This window comes from Mobula hypostoma, chromosome 1 (genome assembly GCF_963921235.1).
Source record: "Mobula hypostoma chromosome 1, sMobHyp1.1, whole genome shotgun sequence".
Taxonomy (NCBI): Eukaryota; Metazoa; Chordata; class Chondrichthyes; order Myliobatiformes; family Myliobatidae; genus Mobula; species Mobula hypostoma.
In genome coordinates this window covers 197,505,186-197,528,163 of record NC_086097.1, presented here as the reverse complement: position 1 = coordinate 197,528,163, position 22,978 = coordinate 197,505,186, and the positions used below count along the sequence as shown (strand labels likewise).

At 43.1% G+C, this 22,978-nt stretch overlaps 1 protein-coding gene across 7 annotated transcripts in view; it reads right to left on the bottom strand.

Moving 5' to 3' along the window:
* trappc9 (trafficking protein particle complex subunit 9) overlaps window positions 1-22,978 on the bottom strand; it is a 749,291-nt gene that overhangs the window by 408,541 nt on the left and 317,772 nt on the right. For all 7 annotated transcript variants that reach the window (XM_063062835.1, XM_063062851.1, XM_063062844.1 and 4 more), the window contains one exon: window positions 4,713-4,855. In XM_063062835.1, the coding sequence (XP_062918905.1) occupies window positions 4,713-4,855 (143 nt within the window). The remainder of the gene's footprint in view (window positions 1-4,712; window positions 4,856-22,978) is intronic.

Here is a 22,978-nt window from a genome sequence, read left to right as displayed (position 1 = left end):
TGTTGTGTTTGTTTTTGTGATGCAGTTTCATTTTTAAAACGGTTGTGCGTTCTGTTGAAAGATTCCATATTATTTGGACTGGAAATTTGTGGCTGGATGTGCCAATTTACTCAATTCCAACAGTTGAAGGGAGAGTGAAGAATTTATCGAAGGGTCGAGAGAAGTCAGCATCGTTTGGAAGTTTAATAAAGAATCGACCTTATTGAGTCTTCATTGGAGGAGTACCTGCATCGAGATAACTCTTGCCAGAAAGAGCAAGGAGTTCATGCAAAAAGGTGCTCTCTCTCTCTCTCTAAAGGAATTTAAGGTCAGTTGATTTAAACTGTTTATTTTCGGCATCGTGAATCCTGTGGACAGAACCAGCAGTAAAGGTGCGTCTGTGAAGAAATCCTTCTCCAGAGAAGTCTCTCCCAATTGAATGTGTAAAACTGTTGGACTTTTGAAGTTATCACTTTAAGAACTATATCTGACTGTATCGCTTTAAGAACTGTTTTCGCATTTAACACTTTAAGAACCAGAGCCAAGTGGCGAGTTGGTGAACGGCTGCATATCTGTTAACTTCCGGTTAAAGTTTTCATTTCATTTTTTCCCTTATCGTTTATACGTGTTTAATAAATGGTTGTTTTTACATAACCTGTCTCGACTGATATTCATTGTTGCCGTTTACGTAACAATTATCACACTTAAAGAGTACATGAATAAACTTTTCAAAGTTTGAAACCAGTGATACCACAGACCTAAAACTGAAAAGTGTAATTAACCTGAATTACTTTTTCACTAGGCTTTGTTATGATGAGCCAAATGTTCATTTTTAATGCAGTAAAAGTCTATTATTTGTTATGATGATATATAACATGCTCACGTTTAATTTTAAGCACGTGTTACACAGTTTCATGGGATCATGGGACAAAAACTATTTATTCATCTCAGGGCTCCTGCACCAACATGCTAAATAAGTAATCTTTATGTAATTAGTTGACATGACATTTAAAACCCACCATAAATACATTATCAGTTCTGCTCAATTACACTAACAACTTTGTGTATTGATTTACAATGAATTTAAGCTAAACATGCAATGAAGTAATGCCAATAAATTGGCTTGAGATACACATACTCAGTTTCATTTTAACATCGAAGTAAAAAGATGAAAATGCTTTTCCCCAATTCATCCCTCCTTAACCTTAGGCATCTTTAACATGTTTTAATCTTTCTCTGTTCTGAAGTGTCTGCAACTTGAACTGTTAAATTTGTCTGACCCAATGAATGCCTAATGCATTTTCAATTTTTTGCACCAACTCCATTCTTCTTACCAGTCCCCGTTTGGACTCTAAACAATATATTAAAAGCAGTAGCAAAGGTTATTCCCCTAGTCAAAATTCTCATCTCTTAATCATCTCACCACTATTATCATGTCCATCTAAAATTACCTGATTTACTTCTGACCCTAGTCGGTCCAGTTGGTATCCTATTTTGTACTTTCCATAAACCTCACCTCATTCAAAACTCTCATTATATCCAAACATGTATCTCGTCATTATCAGCTGACCAACAATAGATTCCACTCCAGCAATATGCCAGTCGTAACATTTTTAACATTACTTGCCAATTTCTTCATGCCCTTACTAGCCCCATTCCCCATCTCTTTCATCTCTCCGGGAGCTTTTGGAAAACATTAAATTGGATAAGTCACCGGGACCAGACGTGATATACCCCAGGCTACCCTGGGACGTGAGGGAGGAGATTGCTGATCCTCTGGCAATGATCTTTGCATCCTCAATAGGGACAGGAGAGGTTCTGAAGGATTGAAGGGTTGCAGATGTTGTTCCATTATTCAAGAAAGGGAGTAGAGTTAGCCCAGGAAATTATAGACCAGTGAGTCTTACTTCAGTGGTTGGTAAGTTGATGGAGAAGATCCTGAGGGGCAGGATTTATGAACATTTGAAGAGGCATAATACGATTAGGAATAGTCAGCATGACTTTGTCAAAGGCAGGTCGTGCCTTACAAGCCTGATTGAATTTTTTGAGGATATGACTAAACACATTGATGAAGGTAGAGCAGAAGATGTAATGTATCTGGATTTCAGCAAGGCATTTGCTAAGGTACCCCATGCAAGGCTTATTGAGAAAGTAAGGAGGCATGGGATCCAAGGGGACATTGCTTTGTGGATCCAGAATTGGCTTGCCCACAGAAGACAAAGACTGGTTGTAGATGGGTCATATTCTGCATGGAGATCGGTGACCAGTGGTGTGCCTCAGGGATCTGTTCTGGGATCCCTTCTCTTCGTGATCTTTATAAATGACCCGGATGAGGAAGTGGAAGGATGGGTTAGTAAATTTGCTGATGACACAAAGGTTGGGGGGTGCTGTGGATAGTGTGGAGGGCTGTCAGAGGTTACAGTGGGACATTGATAGGATGCAAAACTGGGCTTGAGAAGTGACAGATGGAGTTCAACCCAGATAAATGTGAGGTGGTTCATTTTGGTAGGTCAAATATGATGGCAGAATATAGTATTAATGGTAAGACTCTCGGAAGTGCGGAGGATCAGAGGGAGCTTGGGGTCCGAGTACATAAGACACTCAAGGCTGCTGCGCAGGTTGACTCTGTGGTTAAGAAGGCATACGGTACATTGGCCTTCATCAATCGTGGAATTCAGTTTAAGAGCCGAGAGGTAATGTTACAGCTATATAGGACCCCGGTCAGACCCCACTTGGAGTACTGTGCTCAGTTCCGGTCACCTCACTACAGGAAGGATGTGGAACCTATAGAAAGGTTGCAGAGGAGATTTACAAGGATGTCGCCTGGATTGTGAAGCATGCCTTATGAAAATAGGTTGAGTGAATTTGGCCTTTTCTCCTTGGAGCAATGGAGGATGAAAGGTGACCTGATATATAAGATGATGAGAGGCATTGATAATGTGGATAGTCAGAGGCTTTTTCCCAGGGCTGAAATGGCTTACATGAAAGGGCACAGTTTTAAGGTGCTTGGAAGTAGGTGCAGAGGAGATGTCAGGGGTACGTTTTTTTTATGCAGAGGGTGGTGAGTGCATGGAATGGGCTGCCAGCAACGGTGGTGGAGGCAAATATAATAAAGTCTTTTAAGAGACTCCTGGATAGGTACACGGAGCTTAGAAAAATAGAGGGCTATAGGTAACCCTAGGTAATTTCAAAAGTAAGTATATGTTTGGCACAGCATCATGGGCCGAAAAGCCTGTATTGTGCTGTAGGTTTTCTATGCTTCTATATTCATCTCTCCGAGATCACTTTGCACCACTCACTTTTTTTCTGCTTTATGTAGGTCCTAATTTCTGAAATGCAGAAATTTTCATCGCACCACCTATTTCTATTGTTTCAAAACACTTAGAAGTAACATTTAATCTATGCATGTTTTTGTCACATGTTAATATATCTTGGTAGTCTTGTCATACTTCTAGTCCGCTTTGTTCTGGATCCCAATAAACAATTGCCTTACTACAAGGATGAATAAAAGAACTGAACTCCAGAACATCAAGTGAGAATAATTGCCCTTGAAAGGAAAGCAATAATTGTCCAAACACTGATGGAAATGTGTGAAACCGAAGTCCATGAGAAAACAGAAAATCCCTCCACTGACTGCAGTTATATCAAAAATAAAGCAAGTTGTGGTGGAGGTTCATCAGCTCTACTCAAAAATGTTGTTGCAGGTGTTTCCATGGGTATGCATCTTTGGTCTAATCATCTTCAGCTACTTCTTCTACAACCTGCCTTCCAAGTAATAATTGCACAATATTTAGTTCCATTCAAAACTCTATGTCCATGTCTTAACCTGACAAGATGTGGATGATATTTTGGAATGGAGTGATACATAACACTGTCCAACTGCAACAAGATAGAATCTAACCACCTTCTCTTAATATTCAATGCATCACCATGTCCTCACAATCAACTGTACCTGATGTTGATGGAAGTGGTAGGGTAGTCACCATTGACCAATGGATACAACTGGATCAGCAACATAAATTCTATAGTAAAAAAAAGCAGGCTAAAGAGTGGGAATCCTGTAGAAAGTGTTTCACCTTCTGATCTTCCAATGCTTCATTGCATATGCAAAACTAACACTATAATAAACTACTCTCCTTTTGTTGGGATGTGTTCAATCCTAACAACACTCTAAAGGTCAGTCAACATCATCCAGATCAAGGCATCTTCTTTCTTTGAGACCTAAGACTCCATTTCAAAGTTTCAACAGAGCACTGCAGCTGCATCATGTACTATGTTGAAAGCTCATTGTCGTTACTAAGTTAGGCTTCTTCATGATCTGCAGTAACTACCACACTCAGGTACAAAAGCAGTTGCAATATGAGATCACAATGATCTGCTGGGTCTCTTCCAGGTCACAAAACATTCTTAATTGTAAGCATATCACTGTTTCTTAATTGTCATTGGGACTTAAAGCCACCATGAAAGATTAACATCTCTGCTAAGACTGAAGCAAATCAAAACGGTGACACACGACTAACTTTGAAATGTAATGAGTGTGAAGTAATAACGTTTGACCTTTCCAACATACCAAAATAGCAATAATTTTGTTCTATGATTACTGGTATGAAAGGCAGTAACATGTTTTATTAAGTGAGAGTCACTATAGATATATAAACCTTTGTATTTGCTTGTGTTAAGATTATTTTGTACTTTGAAGATGCAATAAAAGCTTATGTTACAAAGTGCTGTACCTTGTTGCAGGAAGAGTGCTGACCCTTGTAAAGAATACTGATGGCTCGACATCCACATGAAGTCCCAAAGAAACATTCCTGTAGTATCCTTCGCTATGACCTGGTCCACCAGAATATTTGAAGTTCAAAATGGCTTCTAGTGTCTGTAAAACAAAATTGGTTTGGAATAACTACTTTTTGCCAAAATACATACATTTCAAGTTTCCAACACCATGATGATATTTTTTTTCTCAACAACCCAAAAGAAACTAACACGTTACTAAACCAGGCCTTTTGCAAACCTGGAAAATAGGAAATGTCACTCCACTCTTCAAGAAGGAAGACAGTCAGCAGAAAGGAAACTATAGCGCAGTTAGTCTGACCTCAGTGGTTGAGAAGATGTTGGAGTCAATTATTAAGGATGAGGTCTTCAGGTACTTGGAGGTACATGATGAAATAGGCTGTAGTCAGCACAGTTTCTTCAAGGGAAAATCTTCCCTGACAAATGCACTGGAATTTTTTGAAGTAGTAACAAGCAGGATGTACAAAGGAGAATCAGTTGATGTTATGTACTTGGATTTTCAGAAGGCTTTTGACAAGGTGCCACACATGTGGCTGTTTAACAAGCTACGAGCCCAATGTATTACAGGAATGATACTGGCATGGACAGAATATTGGCTGACTGGCAGCAGACAAAGGAGGCCTTGGCTAATAAAGGAGCTCTTTTCTGTTCAGCTTCCAGTGACTGGTGGTGTTCTGCAGGAGTCTGTGTTGGGATTGATTCTTTTTACGTTATATGTCAATGATTTGGACGATGAAATTGATGGCTTTGTTGCAAAGTTTGCAGACGATATGAAGATAAGTGGAGGGGCTGGTAGTTTTGAGAAAATAGGCTACAAAAGGACTTAGACAAATTAGGAGAATGGGCAAAATAGCATTGCTGGGAAATGTATGGTCATACACTTTGGTAGAAGAAATGAAAGGGTTGACTATTTTCCAAATGAAGAGAAAATTTAAAAATCTGAGGTGCAAAGGGACTTGGAGTCCTTGTGCAAAATTCCCTGAAGGTTAGTTTGCAGGTTAAGTCTGTCATGAGGAGGATAAATGCAATGTTAGCATGCATTTCAAAGAGGACTGGAACATAAAAGCAAGGATGTAATGTTGTGACTTTATAAAACACTGTTGAGGCCTCACTTGTAGTATTGTGAGCAGGTTTAGATTAGATTTAGGTTATGAGGACACATAGTCCTCTTTTATTGTCATTTAGTAATACATGCATTAAGAAATGATACAATGTTCCTCCAGAATGATATCACAGAAACACAAGACAAACCAAGACTAAAAAAACTGACAAAAACCACATAATTACAACATATAGTTACAATAGTGCAAAGCAATACTGTAATTTGATAAAGAACAGACCATATGCACAGTAAAAAAAAGTCTCAAAGTCTCTCGAAAGTCCCATCATCTCATGCAGACGGTAGAAGGAAGAGAAACTCTCTTCCTGCCATGAACCTCCAGCACCGCAAACTTGCCGATGCAGCACCGTGGAAGCACCTGACCACAGCCAACTCTTGAGTCCGTCCGAAAACTTCAAGCCTCCGACCAGCCCTCCGACACCGAGCACTATCTCTGCCGAGCGCTTCGATCCCGGCCCCAGCAACAGGCAATAGGCAAAGCCGAGGATTTGGGGCCTTCCCCTCTGGAGATTCTCAATCGCACAGTAGTAACGGCAGCGAAGCAGGCATTTCAGAAGTTTCTCCAGATGTTCCTCCATGCTTCTCACTTCTGTCTCCATCAAATCAGGATTGTGCACGGCCCCCACTTAACAAATACGATATCATTTCAGAGCGGCCGCGCACGCTGCGTCGCGCCATCTTCTCCTCCCCTTTAGTCCCCTTTTCTTAGAAAGGATGTGCTGAAACTGGAGGGTTCAAAGGAGGTTCATGAAAATTATTTCAGGATTAAATAGCTTGTCATATAAGAGCATCCGGTGGCTCTGGGCATGTATTTACTAGAAATCAGAAGAATGAGGGTGACCTCTTTGAAAAGTATCAAACAGTCCTTGATAGATAGGTTGTGGAGAGGATGTTCCCTATGGTGGGACAGTCTAAGACCAGAGGGGACAGCCTCAGAATAAAAGGGTATCCTTTTAGAACAGGGATAAGAAAGAATTTCTTTAGCCAAAGAGTAGTGAATCTGTGGAATTCTTTGCCACTGGCTGCTGTGGAGGCTAGGTTTTTATGTATAGTTAAGGCAGAATTTGATAGATTCTTGATTTATCATGGCATGATGGGATACAGGGAGAAGGCAGGAGTTTGGGGCTGAGAGGAAAACTGAATCAGCCAAGTTGAAATGATGGAGCAGACTTGATGGTCCAAGTGGCCTAATTCTGCTCCTATATTTTATTGTCTTATGGAGGAAATTCATAGTCCACTGAGGGCTAGTTCTGTGGCATTCAAGGCCAGTAAGCCAGAACTATATGAAAAGTCCAGATACAACCTACTGAAGTCTATTTTAAGAGTGAGAAAACAATTCCCATTTAAGTTAGAGATGTAAATCAGATGTACACCAACATTTATAGGCCATTACTTCTAACAAGGCAAAATCTAACATCATGAATGGCTGTGATGCTTCACTCCTTTTATGCATGCTTTGAAAGGGAGAATAAAACTACTCCTGTAGCACCTCTTCACCCTGTGATCTCTGTTTCGGAGGCCAATATCAAAACATCTTTCAAGAGGGTGAACACTTGCAAGGCCTCAAGCCCTGATGTTGAACTGAAAACAACTGGGAGTGTTCAAGGGTATGTTCAATCTCTCACTGCTGCAGTCAGAGATTCCCACCTGCTACAGAAGGGCCACAATTATACCAGTGCCAAAGAGGAGCAGGATGAGCTACTTCAATGACCATCACCCAGTTGCACACACATCTGCTGTGATGAAGAAAGGGTGGTCATGGTAGAGTAAACTCATGCCTTAGCATGGACCTGGACCCACTTCAATTTGCCTTTCACAATATGTCTACTGTGGATGCAATCTCACTGGCTCTTCACTCAACTTTGGCCACTTGAACAATAACAATACCTATGCCAAGTTGCTATTTATTAATTACACCTCACCAAAATTCCCTCAAGTACTAATCAACAAGCACCAAAACCTTTGTATCTCCCTTTTCAACTGGATCCTTGACTTCCTCATCGGAAAACCACAATCAGTGCAGATCAGAAATAATATCTTCTCCTGACAACCAAAATTCTTGCACCTCAAAGATGCATGCTTTAGCCACTACTCAACTCTCTCGATATCCAAAACTGCGTGGCTACGCAGAGCTCAAAGGCGATCTTTTAATTTGTTGATGACACAACTACTGTTGGCAAAATATCAGATGGTGACAAGGAGGCGCATATAGGAGTGAGAAAGATCAGCTGGTTCAGTGGTGTCACAACAACATTCAACGTCAATATGACAAGGAATTGATTATGGACTTCTGAAAGGGAAAGCCGTATGAACACATATTAGTCCTCATTGACGGACCAAGTAGTGGAAATGGTGAGCAGTTTCAAGTTGCTGGTGTCAATATCACTGAAGATCTATCCTGGGCCCAACATACTGATGCACAACAGCAGCTATATTTCATTAGGAATTTGAGAAGATTTGGTATGTCAGCAAACACCCTTGCAAATTTCTACATGTGGAGAGCATTTTAATTGGTAATGGAAGGGACCACTGCACAGGTTTGGAAAAAGCTACAGAAAGTTGTAAACTCAACCAGCGCCATCATACTACTCAGCATTAAGGACATCTTCAAAAGACAATCTTCAAAATGTGGCATCAATCATAAACAATTCCCATCACCCTGGACATGCTCTCTTATTGCTACCATCAAGGTGGTGATACAGGAGCCCGAAGCCACACACTCAACATTTGAGGAACAGCTTCTTCCCCTCTACCATCAGATTTCTGAATGGGCAATGAACACATGAACACTACCTCACAATATTTTTCTGCTTTTTCAATTCTTACAGTATTTAATTATTTGTTATACATTTCATATTGTAATTTACAGTATTTTTAATTATGTATTGCACTGTACTGCTGCCACAAAACAACAAATTTCACAACATATGCCAGTGATATTAAACCCACCATCAGCTCCTGGGCGCTCAGAGGCTCCATCTTCCTCTCACCCCAATCCTCCCCTCTCCGACACCCCCAGCCTACCCCCTCCCCCCTCTGATCCGAGCTCTCAAGGCTCCAGCCTTGAACAGGCCGGGTCTTCATGTGCTGCTATTGTAACTCCCATCTCCACTTCCCCCACCACCACTCTGCAGCCCCGTCTCCCTCACATTCCATCAGCTACTCTTGGGCCCTCAGAGGCTCCTTCTTCCTTTCACCCCAACCCTGCCCTCTCCACTGACACCACCAGCCTCCCTCCCCCTCCCCCCTCTGATCCCACTTCTCATTCGTGCCGGGTCTTTCCCATCCCCTCCGACCTTCAACTGTCTGAGGCAGAGTGCTCTGTCCTCAGTAACGGCCTCAGCTTTGTCCCCCTTCACCCACACCTCAGCGAGTTCTGCGTTCGCCATGACGCATTACTCTTCTTCTGCCGGCTCCGTCTTCGAGCCTACTTCTTCGGCAAGGACTCTCCCATCCCCACCAATGACCCCTTCTCCTGTCTTCAACCATCCTCCTCTTCATGGACACCCCGCTCTGGTCTTCTGCCTGCTCTGGATCTCTTTATTACTAACTGCTGACGGGACATCAACCGTCTCGACATCACTGCACCTTGTTCCCGTTCCAACCTCACTCCTTCTGAATGCTCTGCTCTCCAACTCCCTCCGCAATAATCCTAACCTTGCTATAAAACCTGCCGATAAGGGGGGTGCTGTTGTAGTCTGGCGCATTGACCTCTACCTTGCCGAGGCATAGCGATAACTCGCGGATACCTCCTCTTATTTACCCCTCGATCGTGACCCCACTAAGGAGCACCAGGCCATTGTCTCCCACACCATCACCGACTTTATCTACTCAGGGGATCTCCCATCCACTGCTACCAACCTTATAGCTCCCACACCCCGCTCTTCCCGTTTCTACCTCCTACCCAAGATCCACAAACCTGCCTGTCCAAGTAGACCCATTGTCTCAGCTTGCTCCTGCCCCACCAAACTCATTTCTGCATACCTCGACACTGTTTTATCCACCGTTGTTCAATCCCTTCCTACCTATATTTGTGACACTTCTCACGCTCTTAAACTTTTCGATGATTTTAAGTTCCCTGGCCCCCACCGCTATATTTTCACCATGGATGTCCAGTCCCTATATACTTCCATCCCCCATCAGGAAGGTCTCAAAGCTCTCCATTTCTTTTTGGATTCCAGACCTAATCAGTTCCCCTCTACCACCACTCTGCTCCATCTAGCGGAATTAGTCCTTACTCTTAATAATTTCTCCTTTGGCTCCTCCCACTTCCTCCAAACTAAAGGTGTAGCCATGGGCACCTGTATGGGTCCCAGCTATGCCTGCCTTTTTGTTGGTTTTGTGGAACAATCTCTGTTCCAAACCTATACTGGTATCTGTCCCCCACTTCTCCTTCGCTACATCGACGACTGCATTGGCGCTGCTTCCTGCACACATGCTGAGCTCGATGACTTCATTAACTTTGCCTCCAACTTTCACCCTGCCCTCAAATTTACCTGGTCCATTTCCGACACCTCCCTCCCCTTTCTAGATCTTTCTGTCTCTATCTCTGGAGACAGCTTATCTACTGATGTCTACTATAAGCCTACTGACTCTCACAGCTATCTGGACTATTCCTCTTCTCACCCTGTCTCTTGCAAAAATGCTATCCCCTTCTTACAATTCTTCCGTCTCCACCGCATCTGCTCTCAGGATGAGGCTTTTCGTTCCAGGACGAGGGAGATGTCCTCCTTTTTTAGAGAAAGGGGCTTCCCTTCCTCCACCATCAACTCTGCTCTCAAACGTATCTCCCCCATTTCACGCACATCTGTTCTCACTCCATCCTCCCGCCACCCCACTAGGAATAGGGTTCCCCTGGTCCTCACCTACCACCCCACCAGCCTCCGGGTCCAACGTATTATTCTCCGTAACTTCCGCCACCTCCAACAGGAACCCACCACCAAGCACATCTTTCCCTCCCCCTCGCTTTCCGCAAAGATCGCTCCCTACGCGACTCCCTTGTCCATTCGTCCCCCCCCATCCCTCCTCACTGATCTCCCTCCTGGCACTTATCCTTGTAAGCAGAACAAGTGCTACACATGCCCTTACACTTCCTCCCTCACTACCATTCAGGGTTCCAGACAGTCCTTCCAGGTAATGTGACACTTCACCTGTGAGCCGGCTGGGGTGATATACTGTGCCCGGTGCTCCCGATGTGGCCTTCTATATATTGGCGGGACCCAACACAGACTGGGAGATCATTTCACTGAACACCTACGCTCTGTCCACCAGAGAAAGCAGGATCTCCCAGTGGCCACACGTTTTAATTCCACGTCCCATTCATATTCTGACATGTCTACCCACAGCCTCCTCTACTGTAAAGATGAAGCTACACTCAGGTTGGAGGAACAACATCTTATATTCCATCTGGGCAGCCTCTAACCTGATGGCATGAACATTGACTTCTCTAACTTCCACTAATGCCCCACCTCCCCCTCCCACCCCATCCGTTATTTATTTATTTATATACACACATTCTTTTTCTCTCTCTCCCTTTTCGCCCTCTGTCCCTCTCACTATACTCCTTGCCCATCCTCTGGGTTCCCCCCTCCCGCTTTCTTTCTCCCTCGGCCTCCTGTCCCATGATCCTCTCATATCCCTTTTGCCAATCGCCTGTCCATCCCTCTCCCTCCTGTCTTCTCCTATCATTTCCGATCTCCCCCTCCTCCTCCCACTTTCAAATCTCTTACTAGCTTTTCTTTCAGTTAGTCCTGACGAAGGGTCTCGGACCGAAACATCAACTGTACCTCTTCTGATAGATGCTGCCTGGCCTGCTGCGTTCACCAGCAACTTTTACGTGTGTTGCCAGTGATATTAATTCTGATTCTGAATAGGATAAGAGGGGAAAGGGACCTGTGGAGCAACATTTTCACACAAAGGGTGGTGAGTACATGGAATGAGCTGCCAGAAGAAGTTCAGCTAGGTACAAAAGTATCAAATAAGCAGCAATTGGTTCGGGTACATGAAGAGGCAGGGCTTGGAGGGAATATTGGCTAAATAAAGGAAGTTGGGACATGCCAGGCAGACAACATAGTCAGCTTGGACTCATTGGGTCAAGCTGTATTGCTCTCTGACTCTATTCAAGTTCTGAGGTTAAATGCCGAGTATCCTCTAAGGCAAGTTCGTTTCCACAGACCTCAAGACCTTTCCACCAACTTAAAGGCACAAGTCAGGAGCATGAATTATGGAATACTTATCACTTGGTCGGTTGAACAAAGCAGCAATAATTTCTGAGAAATTCAAAACAATGCAGTTTTATTGACTGGCACACAATTACCATCCTAAACAATCATTCCTCTTACCACTAGTGTAATTCAGTGCAATCTATAAAATGTACCTCTGTGTTAACTATCCAGGCTACCACCTCTACCAAGTTGAGCAAAGACAGCAGGTTTAGGGGAACAGTACCTTCTTGAAAATACATAGAGGTACTTCATCTTTGCTGTGTTCAAATTTTGGAACTCCTAAACAAACAACATTGTGGAAACAACTTCAACAGACGGATGGCAGTTGTTCAAGGAATTGATTGACTACCAGCTTCTCAAAGGAAATTGAAGATGGGCAATAAATGGTGCCCGAGTCAGTGAAGTTGGATCAGGGTGTAGAATTGTTATTTTTCTTGTAGTTTAACTTTTCTATGCTTGCTTGTATTTTTATTGTTACGAGAATACACATAAAATTAAGATGTTTGCTGGCCTGGGCTAGCATCAGTGGCATCAGCAGTTGGTCTGCCACCTGCCCTCAGGGGAAGGAGAGATAAGGAACAATGGAGCAGCGTCTGGAGATGTGTAATGAAGGGATGTGGGAGAGAGAGCTGTCTGGAGCGGCTCCCCACTTTGAACCCTGAACTGTTTGAAGTGATGGACAGGCGATACCCCAGCAGGGGGATAAAAAGGGACAGGTTCGCTAAGACAGACACACGCCACCCGAGGTAACGAGACCCTGGAAGCAGTACGCTTCTCACGAGTGGGTGAGAAGTACCAGACAACGACCAGGGTGGAAAGGTACGATCAGCGGGAACCCGGTGTGTGTCCGCCCTTGCCTGGGTGCCGGGTTCACTGCAGAGGATCGACCGCATCTGGAGGAGGGGTCACAGTCAGTGACCTCAGGTGACATCACCAAGGACCCGCCCAAAAGTTGCTTGTGAGCCATCTCGCTGGTCTGTGAGTGAAGCCGTGTTCTGAATGATCAGTTGTTCCTGTTCTCTCTGTCTCTTCCCCCACCTTGTCCATCGCCATGGCAACGATTACTGCGAACTGAACTACTAACTGGACTGAACTTTGAGTCATTTTGAAATTTGGTCATTTACCCCTAGACAACGATAGAGCTTGATTGATGCTGTTATCTTAATTCTGTGCACATGTGTGTTTATCATCACTGAACTGTTGCATTTATTATCCTTTCGATTACTGTGTTGCTTGTTTCTTTAATAAAACTTTCTTAGTTCTAGTACTCCAGACTCCAACTGAGTGATCCATTTCTGCTGGTTTGGCAACCCAGTTACGGGGTACGTAACATTATATATTCCCCTAAGTATGATAGATCAATAAACTTGCTCATAATTGCAATGCAGCTGATCCTGCATTTTCTAGAAACTTCAGTTTTTTATGCAGCAGTTATCCCACCACTTAGATCTGGCAATTTTATAGGTTAATTGTTATCACTGGCATGTTGTTATCTCATGTTAGCTTAACATGGCGCCGGTAACTGGCGACTCTGCTCGTGCTCTCCCGAGAAAACTGCCCTTTACACTATCCTATACCCGAGAAACCCTTCTAAATCTTCAATCTGCTACATTTAGCAAGATCAACAACACCCTGGCAAAGCTACTGACCCAGGTGGAGACCACCGCACCAGAATTGCTTCTTAAACTCCGGACCGCACCTGGACCCGACCAGCGAGGCCCACCACGTTCCCGGAGACCCGCGGCCTGCTACCGTGCCAGAGAGCTTGCAGACACGGCCCATTCCGACCAGCACCTCTCCGGAGCAGACAACCACACAGAAGTGACGGCGGAGACCTCAAGATGCCCAGGCGCTTCCCTGGAGCGAATACCATAAAGCCCCGATGGTGGACATCCACAGCTGCCGGAAGTGAGGCCTCCGCCGCCGACCTCAGAAATCGAGCCCTAAGCTCAGCTGGAGCGGAGGCCTCCGCAACCGTGACTCAGTTTACAGACTTGCTTCAGCCAGGAGCCCAGCCCTCCGGGATTAAGTGTCAGCTTCGGGGCCCGACCCAATCGACAGCCCTGGCCCCCGGCAGCTGGAAGTGGCAGTGGAGCCTCCCCCGTCACTCGGCCCAACCCGGAGCGCACGACGACATGACCGGCCGATCGATCCCCGCGGGATGCGTCCACCAACCTCAAAGAGCTGACAGCAACACACTGCATCGATGGAAACCTGGAAAGATGCACTATTTACCGAGGAAGCGTGGGAAAAGAGCTGGGCTGCTGGTCAGATTGAAGCTGAGGGGCTTCAGGGTCCCTATGCCCACCATCCTACAAGTTAATGTGCAAGCCACAGAGAACAAGGTGGATGATCTTAAAGGGAGACTCACCTACTGCAGGGAGATGCAGAACTGCTGTGTATTCTGTTTCACCAAGACCTGGCTCTCCTCTGCCACCCCCGACTGTGCCATCCGACTGGAGGGATTTTCGATCCATCGGATGGACCGCACAGCATCTTCGGGCAAGACGAGGGGAGGTGGTGTCTGCTTACTGATCAACACTGCGTGGTGCTTGGACACAATGGCACTGACAAGCTCCTGCAGCCCAGACCTGGGACACCTGTCGGTGAAGTGTGGTCCCTACTATCTGCCATGGGAATTCACCTCGGTCATACTGACAACGGTCTACATTCCCCCCCAGGCGGATGTGGAGTGTGCTCTGAACATACTGTATGCCAACATCAGTGAACTTGAGACCAGGTATCTGGAGGCTTTGCTCATTACAGCTGGGGACTTTAACCAGGCCAACCTCAGAAAGGCGCTGCCAAAGTTATACCAACATGTCTCCTGCCCCACTAGAGGCCCGGATATACTTGACCACTGCTACACAGCAGTCAAGGATGCCTATCATTTCGTCCCACGACCTCACTTCGGAAAATCGGACCATCAGGCCGTACTCCTCTTCCCGGCTTACAAACAGAAACTGAAACGGGAGGTCACGGTGTCAAAAGTAGTGTCGCATTGGACAGAGGAAACGGATGAGGTCCTCCGTGACTGCTTTGAATCGGTGGACTGGTTAGTATTCAAAGACTCGGCAGCTAACCTCGATGAGTATGCCTCAGCTGTCACAGACTTTATTTGGAAATGCACGGAGGACTGTGTGTATCGCAAGACGATCCGGGTATTCCCTAACCGGAAACCTTGGATGAATTATGAGGTTAAGTCCCTTTTAAAGGCTAGAGCGGCGGCTTTTAGGTCCGGGGATACCAGTCGCTACACAGAATTCAGGCATGAACTCCGGAAAGCCATTAAGGGCGCCAAGAGGCAATATCGAGCCTAGTTGGAAGCCCAGGCTAACCAGAGGGATGCCAGTAGACTATGGCAGGGTCTAAATGAGATCACTGGGCGCAAAGAAAAGGCTGGGAATATCAATAACTGTGGCGTTTCTCTTCCTGACGAACTTAACGTATTCTACGCAAGATTCGAACAGAAGAGGAGCGTCCTGCTCCCTCTGGATGAACCGGACCTGGTGGCATCCAGATTTATTGTTACCGAGGCGGACGTTAGAAGGGCCCTCCTGAAGATAAATCCAAGGAAGGCGACGGGCCCAGGACAGGTTCTCTGGGCCTGTGCAAGTGAGCTAGCTGGCGTGTTTGCTGACATCTTCAACTGCCCCTTGCTTTAGTCGAAGGTCCTCTCATGTTTTAAGAAGGCAATGATAATCCCAGTGCCGAAGAAGAGCAAGGTGGCATGCCTGAATGACTATCGATCTGTGGCTCTGACATCAATTGCTATGAAGTGCTTCAAGCAATTGGTTATGGCACACATCAACCACAGCCTACCGGTCAACCTCAACGCTTTGCAATTCGCCTACCGGAGCAACAGGTCAACAGCAGATGCCATCTCTCTGGCCCTACATTCCTCCTTAGCACACCTAGGGAATAAAGACGCATATGTAAGGCTCCTTTTCATTGACTACAGCTCTGCCTTTAATACCATCATTCCAAATAAACTGATTCCTAAGCTCCGGAACCTGGGCCTTAGCACTCAGATCTGCAGCTGGATCTTTAAATTCCTCACAGACAGGACCCAAGCTGTAAAAATAGGGGACAAGCTCTCCTCTACAATCACTCTGAGCACCAGTGCCCCACAAGGCTGTGTACTCAGCCCCCTGCTGTACTCACTGTACACCCATGATTGTGTAGCCAAGTTTCCATCGAACTCAATATATAAATTTGCTGATTACACAACAATTGTAAGCCGTATCTCGGGTAATGATGAGTTTGAGTACAGAGAGGAAATTAAGAACCTGGTGGCATGGTGTGAAGACAATAATCTATCCCTCAACGTCAGCAAGACGAAGGAATTGGTTGTTGACTTCAGAACGAGTAGCAGACCGCACGACCCCATTTACATCGGTGGTGCGCAAGTGGAACAGGTCAAAAGCTTTAAGTTTCTCGGGGTCAATATCACAAATGACCTGGCTTGGTCCAGCCAAGCAGAGTCCACTGCCAAGAAGGTCCACCAGTGCCTTTACTTCCTGAGAAAACTAAAGAAACTTGACCTGTCCCCTAAAACCCTCACTAATTTTTATAGATGGACAGTAGAAAGCATTCTTCTAGGGTGCATCACAATCTGGTATGGAAGTTGTCCTGTCCAAGACCAGAAGAAGCTGCAGAAGATCGTGAATATGGCGCAGCATATCACACAAACCAATCTTCCGTCCTTAGACTCACTTTACACTGCACGCTGTCGGAGCAGTGCTACCAGGATAATCAAGGTCACAACACACTTTTCGTCCCTCTTCCCTCCGGGAGAAGGCTCAGGAGTTTGAAGACTCGTACGGCCAGATTTGGGAACAGCTTCTTTCCAACTGTGATAAGACTGCTGAATGGATCCTGACCCGGATCTGGGCCGTACCCTCCAAATATCCGGACCTGCATCTCAGTTTTTTTGTACTATCTTACTTTCCATTTTTCTAATTTTTCTATTTATGATTTATAATTTAAATTTTTAATATTTACTATCGATTTGTAATCCAGGGAGTGGGAAGCACAGAATCAAATATCGCAACGATGATTGTACGTTCTAGTATCAATTGTTTGACGACAATAAAGTATGAAGTATCAAGTAGTCTGAGTATGAGATGACTGCAGCTTCTTTTCCTTTGCCTTTCTACATCTCATTCTTGACTTCTGAAGAACCTCTGGATCAATATCACCAGATCCAATGGTGTCAACCAGATCACAAAAATGAATTGGGGAAAAAACTTAATTTCACATCTGAGGTCATCCATTTTGGTAGAAGGGAAATCTGGATGGAGGTGAATAAGCAATTAAGAAGATAAGCAGTATGTCAGCTTTTATTACAAGAGGATTTGAATACAGGAGTAAGGAATCCTCATTGCAATGGTATAGACCTTAGTGAGACTATACATGGAGTATTTGGTTTTAGTAAATCAGGGTTCACTTGTTGAAGAGGTAACACAGCAAAGATCAATTCCAATAATGGCAGGTTCGCTGAAAGGTGACTGTTCAAAATGACCTGGCCTGCATTCTCTGGAGAGAATTAAAGTGAGTAGAACGAAGTCACAGAGAATGGAACCAGGTCCCTCAGCCATTGTGTCTGCACTGACTATCATGCAGTGCATGATACTTTTCTTCCTGCATCCCCTCAACTCCATCATCTCACCTGCAATGCTCCTTTCAGCCTCATCTACCATGGGCTATTTACAGACAGAATTTACCAATCAGCATGACTTTTGCATGTGGAGAGAATCCAGAGCGCTTTGATGAAATCCATATTGTCCTAGGCAGAATGTGTAAATGCTACACCAAAGGTCAGTATCAGATCTCTGGAGCTGCAAGGCACAGGCATTAAATGCTATCCATGGTCACAATGCTAATTCCAACATCTTTAGAATTTATCATAGATGCAGGAAGGTGGTTTTTCCAGGTAGTGGTATCTAGAACCATTCATTAAGGTAGGCCATTTAAGACTCTGAATAAAAAGTTCTTCAACGACAGCAGTGATATCCTTGGATTTTTTTTATACTGAGGGGATGGCAGGTTTTGGTATTCAGAGAGACCTTGGCACACTGAATATTAATACACAGATTCAGCTAGCAATTTGAAAGACAAACAGCCTACTGGCCTTAATTGCAAGATGACTTAAGTACAAGAAAAGAGACAATTAGATAGGTCTTGGTGAGACCACATCTGAGATACTGTGTGTAGGTTTGGTTCCCTCCACCTAATGGTACCATATAATTGCAATAGAGAAAGTGCAACAAATATTTACAAAATGATTCCTGGAATGGTGAGTTTAGCCATATGAGGAGAAATTAGGCACACTGAGCTTGATATCTTAGCTTTAGAATCTGTAGTGAACTCAAATGTGAGATGATCATATATAACAGGGGTCAACAACTTTTTTGCCTCTGAGGGCCGGATCGCATATTAATGAGCGGACAGTGGGCCAGATAAATGCCATAAAAAACTTGAAATATAGGGATTATCCATTTAAATACTCCAGTTATGTTTTGCCTCAAATTAATGAATAACACATGCTAGAAAATCATTTCTGCTTAACCAAGGATGCCAATTAGTAATCAAGGAACTCAGTTTAGTTTTTTCTGTCCCACCACTGCTGATGCCCCATCAGTTGTGATGCCAATTAGCTTCAACACATTAAGTTTCATTTCTGACATCATTTTCAACAAAGCTTCAAAAATGTCTGCTCCAGTAACCATGTTCTTCATAGGAATTAACTGAATAAACTCTTCAAAAATTTGAAAAATTGAGGTCACTCCTCACACAAACACTACAAGTTGAGCAGTGTCTTTCAAGTCTGTACTCTCATCAAGTGCAATTGAAAAAAATGCAATTCGTTGCAGGCATCCCTTAAACAACTTCTAACATCTGCTGACATTTCTTCAACTCGCCATGTGATCGTTCTTGCTGACAGGCTGATAGATGCAAATAAAGATTTCTTTTCAGGACAAACAATATCCACCACTGCCAGTGAACATTCTTTGACAAACTCTCCATCTGTAAAAGGCTTCATCTTTTCTGCAATATGTTTTGAGACTTCATAGCCGGCACAGGTATTTCCTTCATTTTCACTGCTTTTCTGCCACTCAGCATCTACCTTCCTGCATTTTGCATTCATTGTCATTGGAATTTTTTTCTTTGATTTTATTTCAAATGCGAGTTATTCAACAAGTATCGTAATACATGCAAGTATCTGGATATTTAGCGTGGATTTCTTGTTAAAACACAGTGACGCTGATTCTGTTTACAAATTTGAACGATCCCATCTGAAAACCTGCGCGTGCACGGAGAGTATCTAATACATATTAATAGGGTAGTCTGCCTTCCCGTCATTCATATATACCAGTGTTTGATTTGGAACAAGATGAAACCTGGGGCCACTGTAACAAGACGCCATGCATGTCCATCAGTGTGGTCGCGTGAAACACGAATAAGGAAAAATTGCTCGCGGGCCAGATAAGCATAGTAGCTAAATATTTGATCGTGGGCCAGTCAAAATACCTTCGTGGGCCAGATCTGGCCGCGGGCCGTAGGTTGCCTCCCGTGATATATAACTCGTCAGGGTAGATATTGGAAGATATTGGAAGATATTGGTAGATATTAGAAACTGGATTGCTTCATTATTCAAGGAGCTGTCGATGAAGAACATTGTGCAATCATCAGTCAATATCTCACTTGTTGTTGGGTTGTTGGATCAGGAACATTTTCCTGAGAAATTTCTGCAGAAACACAAGGACTGAGATGATTGGTCTCCAAAAACAAAAAATAATCACAGCAATACTTTTGGAGTACAACTGCAGCCCATGTAAAATTGCCTCCACTTTAATGAAGAACCTCAGCTTTCATCTTGTCTCTGGAATTTAGCACTCATAACTAGCAATTAAAATGAAGCACAATGACTAATACCAATCTTAAAATTTCAGATTATTTAATAAACAATTTAATTTCACCAGCTGCCCTGTTGTGCAGTAACCTTGTGTAAACTCCTTTTATTAAAATCCCTGAAAACTTTATCAAACAATATTCAAAGCAAGGTTGGAGCCAGAACACAATACTCTTCATCAAACCAAATTCAACAACTGTAGACAATCACCCATTCCAGTCTCGTGACCTTCATTTCTTTTTCTTCTCTTTCCTTTTCTGTTATTACATATTTCATCCAGCTGTACCTTTACCTTCCTTCTTCAGCCAGATTGACTACCACTTGAATCAATCTATTCTAACTTTCAATCTTCTAACAACTTCCATTTGTTTCTTTCTCACAACCCCATTATCCCACCCAAAATCCCTCTCCAGTTTTGCCAACTGACACCTTCCCCCTACCCCAACTCCCAGCTCCCCACACCCATTACCTTCAATTTAACATGATTTTTAAACTTGTCTCCCTTTCTGAACAAGATCATCAACATGAAATGTTAACTTTCTTTCTCTCACCACAGATACTGCCTGATCTGTGGATTATTGTTCATTGCTTTTTATTTCATATTTCCAGCATCTGCATTTCTTTAAGTTTTTGAAGTATTCTATGATGCCATTGCAGATGTGAAAGGAGCTGAAAACCACCAACACAGTAAACATGATGTAAGCAGACAATCTTTTTATAAGGGATGGCCAAATTTAAAGCTGATGGTTCCCTAAAGCTCTATCTGCTAACCATATTAAAGTTTATTTTTACAAGATCAAGAAAACAACTGTGTATTCAACATCTTAAATTCAGAAAGTTATGTATGTAACTTTTCTGAAACTACACTAATATTCAGGCTAAACTTTACAATATATAGAAGTAAAGATTTTGCAAGGGGAAAATATCCCTATTATTTTCGTTCTGCCCACTCAAAATCTAGAATGGATAGTGAGTTCTGGCAGCTTCAGAATATAAAATAGAAACACCTTGCTTGCAGTGAAAATTATTTAATTCATACATGTCATCACATCTGCTACAAAAACTGGCATTTGTCCACTTCCTTGTTATTACAGCCAGCAACTAGCACATTGGTGGGATTCTACCATTTTTTAATCACCTTAAACACTTGTTGAATGTTGTTAACAGAACAGGCTGCAGTGGCCTCCAAATGGACAGACTCCCAGATTCATACTTACCCTTCAGAACACCTGTCTGTTGATTCTTCGGCAGTCCATTGTATTTTCACATCACACAGATATAGTGAACAATTCAATAGGTTTAATGGCAGAACATGGAAAGAAACTGTGCCACAACAGACCCAAAAAGTGCAAGCACCTCAGTTCATTTTGGACTTTAAAAGGTCTCATGAAATAGGAGCAGCAACTGGTCTCAGAAGACTATTCTGTTATTTAGTTATATCAATACTTCTCCTATTACATTGTCTCAATTCCACTTTACCTTCAAATCCTATCAGCTTGGCTTCCAAAAATATTGATATATTCAAGGTTGAGATTGAAGATGATTTTCCCACCCTGGGGTTAAGGATTCTACAAATCTCCAGGGGGAAAAAACCCAACTCACCTCCACCCAAAATGTTCAATCCTTATTTTGAAATGCATACATTCCAGTTCCAGATTTCCCTACAAGCGAAACATCCTCTCACCAGGGTAATGTCAGGTCTCAACCCTGAAGTGTCAACAATTCCTTCCCACTAGCCACAGAGCTGCTTGAGCAACTAATTTCCACCATCAGTTTGTTTTGTATCTGCTCGATATTCCACAAACCTCTTTAAAAAATGTTTTTCAGGGTGATCACCACTCATTCTTGTAAAACCCATTAGGTATAAATAAAACTTCCTTCGTCCCTGGTTTCAAACTGGTGAACACATAAAAGTCCTCCCTAAGTAAGGCCAAAACCTATATGAAGCATTTAAGGCATAATCTCACAAAAGTCCTGTACAATAGCAACAAGACTTGTCTATTTCTACATTTAACTGTCTTGAAATGTGGAATATTCCATTTGCCTTCTAAATTACTTGCTAACCTTTCTATGTTTTATGTACATGGATCCTGTTGTAACCTCTCCTTACTAAATAATATGTGTATACCAATTATATGTCGGCGTAGACCACTTGGCTTCTTAGAATTGAGTATCAGACTGCAACACCAATTTACTAAAACCCCTCACCTTGTTTAGTGAGAATCCATCAAACTCTTTAATGCTCAAAATCTGTATGGTCCAACACCAATAGCCTAAGAAAATAAAAATCACCAGCAATCCATTTGAAGACAGTGACCACTACTTCTTGATCAACACAGATGAAGCATTCCAGGTATTTGTATCGTAAACCTTATTTCCTTCTGACACATTTACATCATCCTAAATAAGGGAAGTAAAGGTTTACCTAGTATTTTATATGTGGTCTTACTGAAAACCAACATAGCTGAAGCACAACCCTTCACCTCTATTTTTGTATTGAATTTCCTTAGCAATAACATATAGCATTGTTAACTTTCCCAATTTCTTGTTGCACTTGTATACAAGTCTTTTGGCAAATCATGCACAAGGACAACACACTTTTCTATTCATCCTAAAATGGTGGGAAAATTGAAAACCAGGGTGTCCTCATACATGATTTCACATTTCTCCATATTATTTTGTGAGAAATAAATAGATTCTAACAGCCAAAGCTATTAAGAATCACGTTCATTTCCTAGCATAGATATTAAATATAGAATCCACTTTTTTAAGTAAGAGCTTTTATGAAACTATTAGATTGTTATCTGGTTCACCAATAGCCTTCCAGAAAGACCTTCTGGCCAAGTTTCAGAAGACTAATGTTGACTAATGTTGCTCCATTATTCAGTTAGGACAGGGGTCCCCAACCATTTTTGCACTGCGGATTGGTTTACTATTGTCAATATT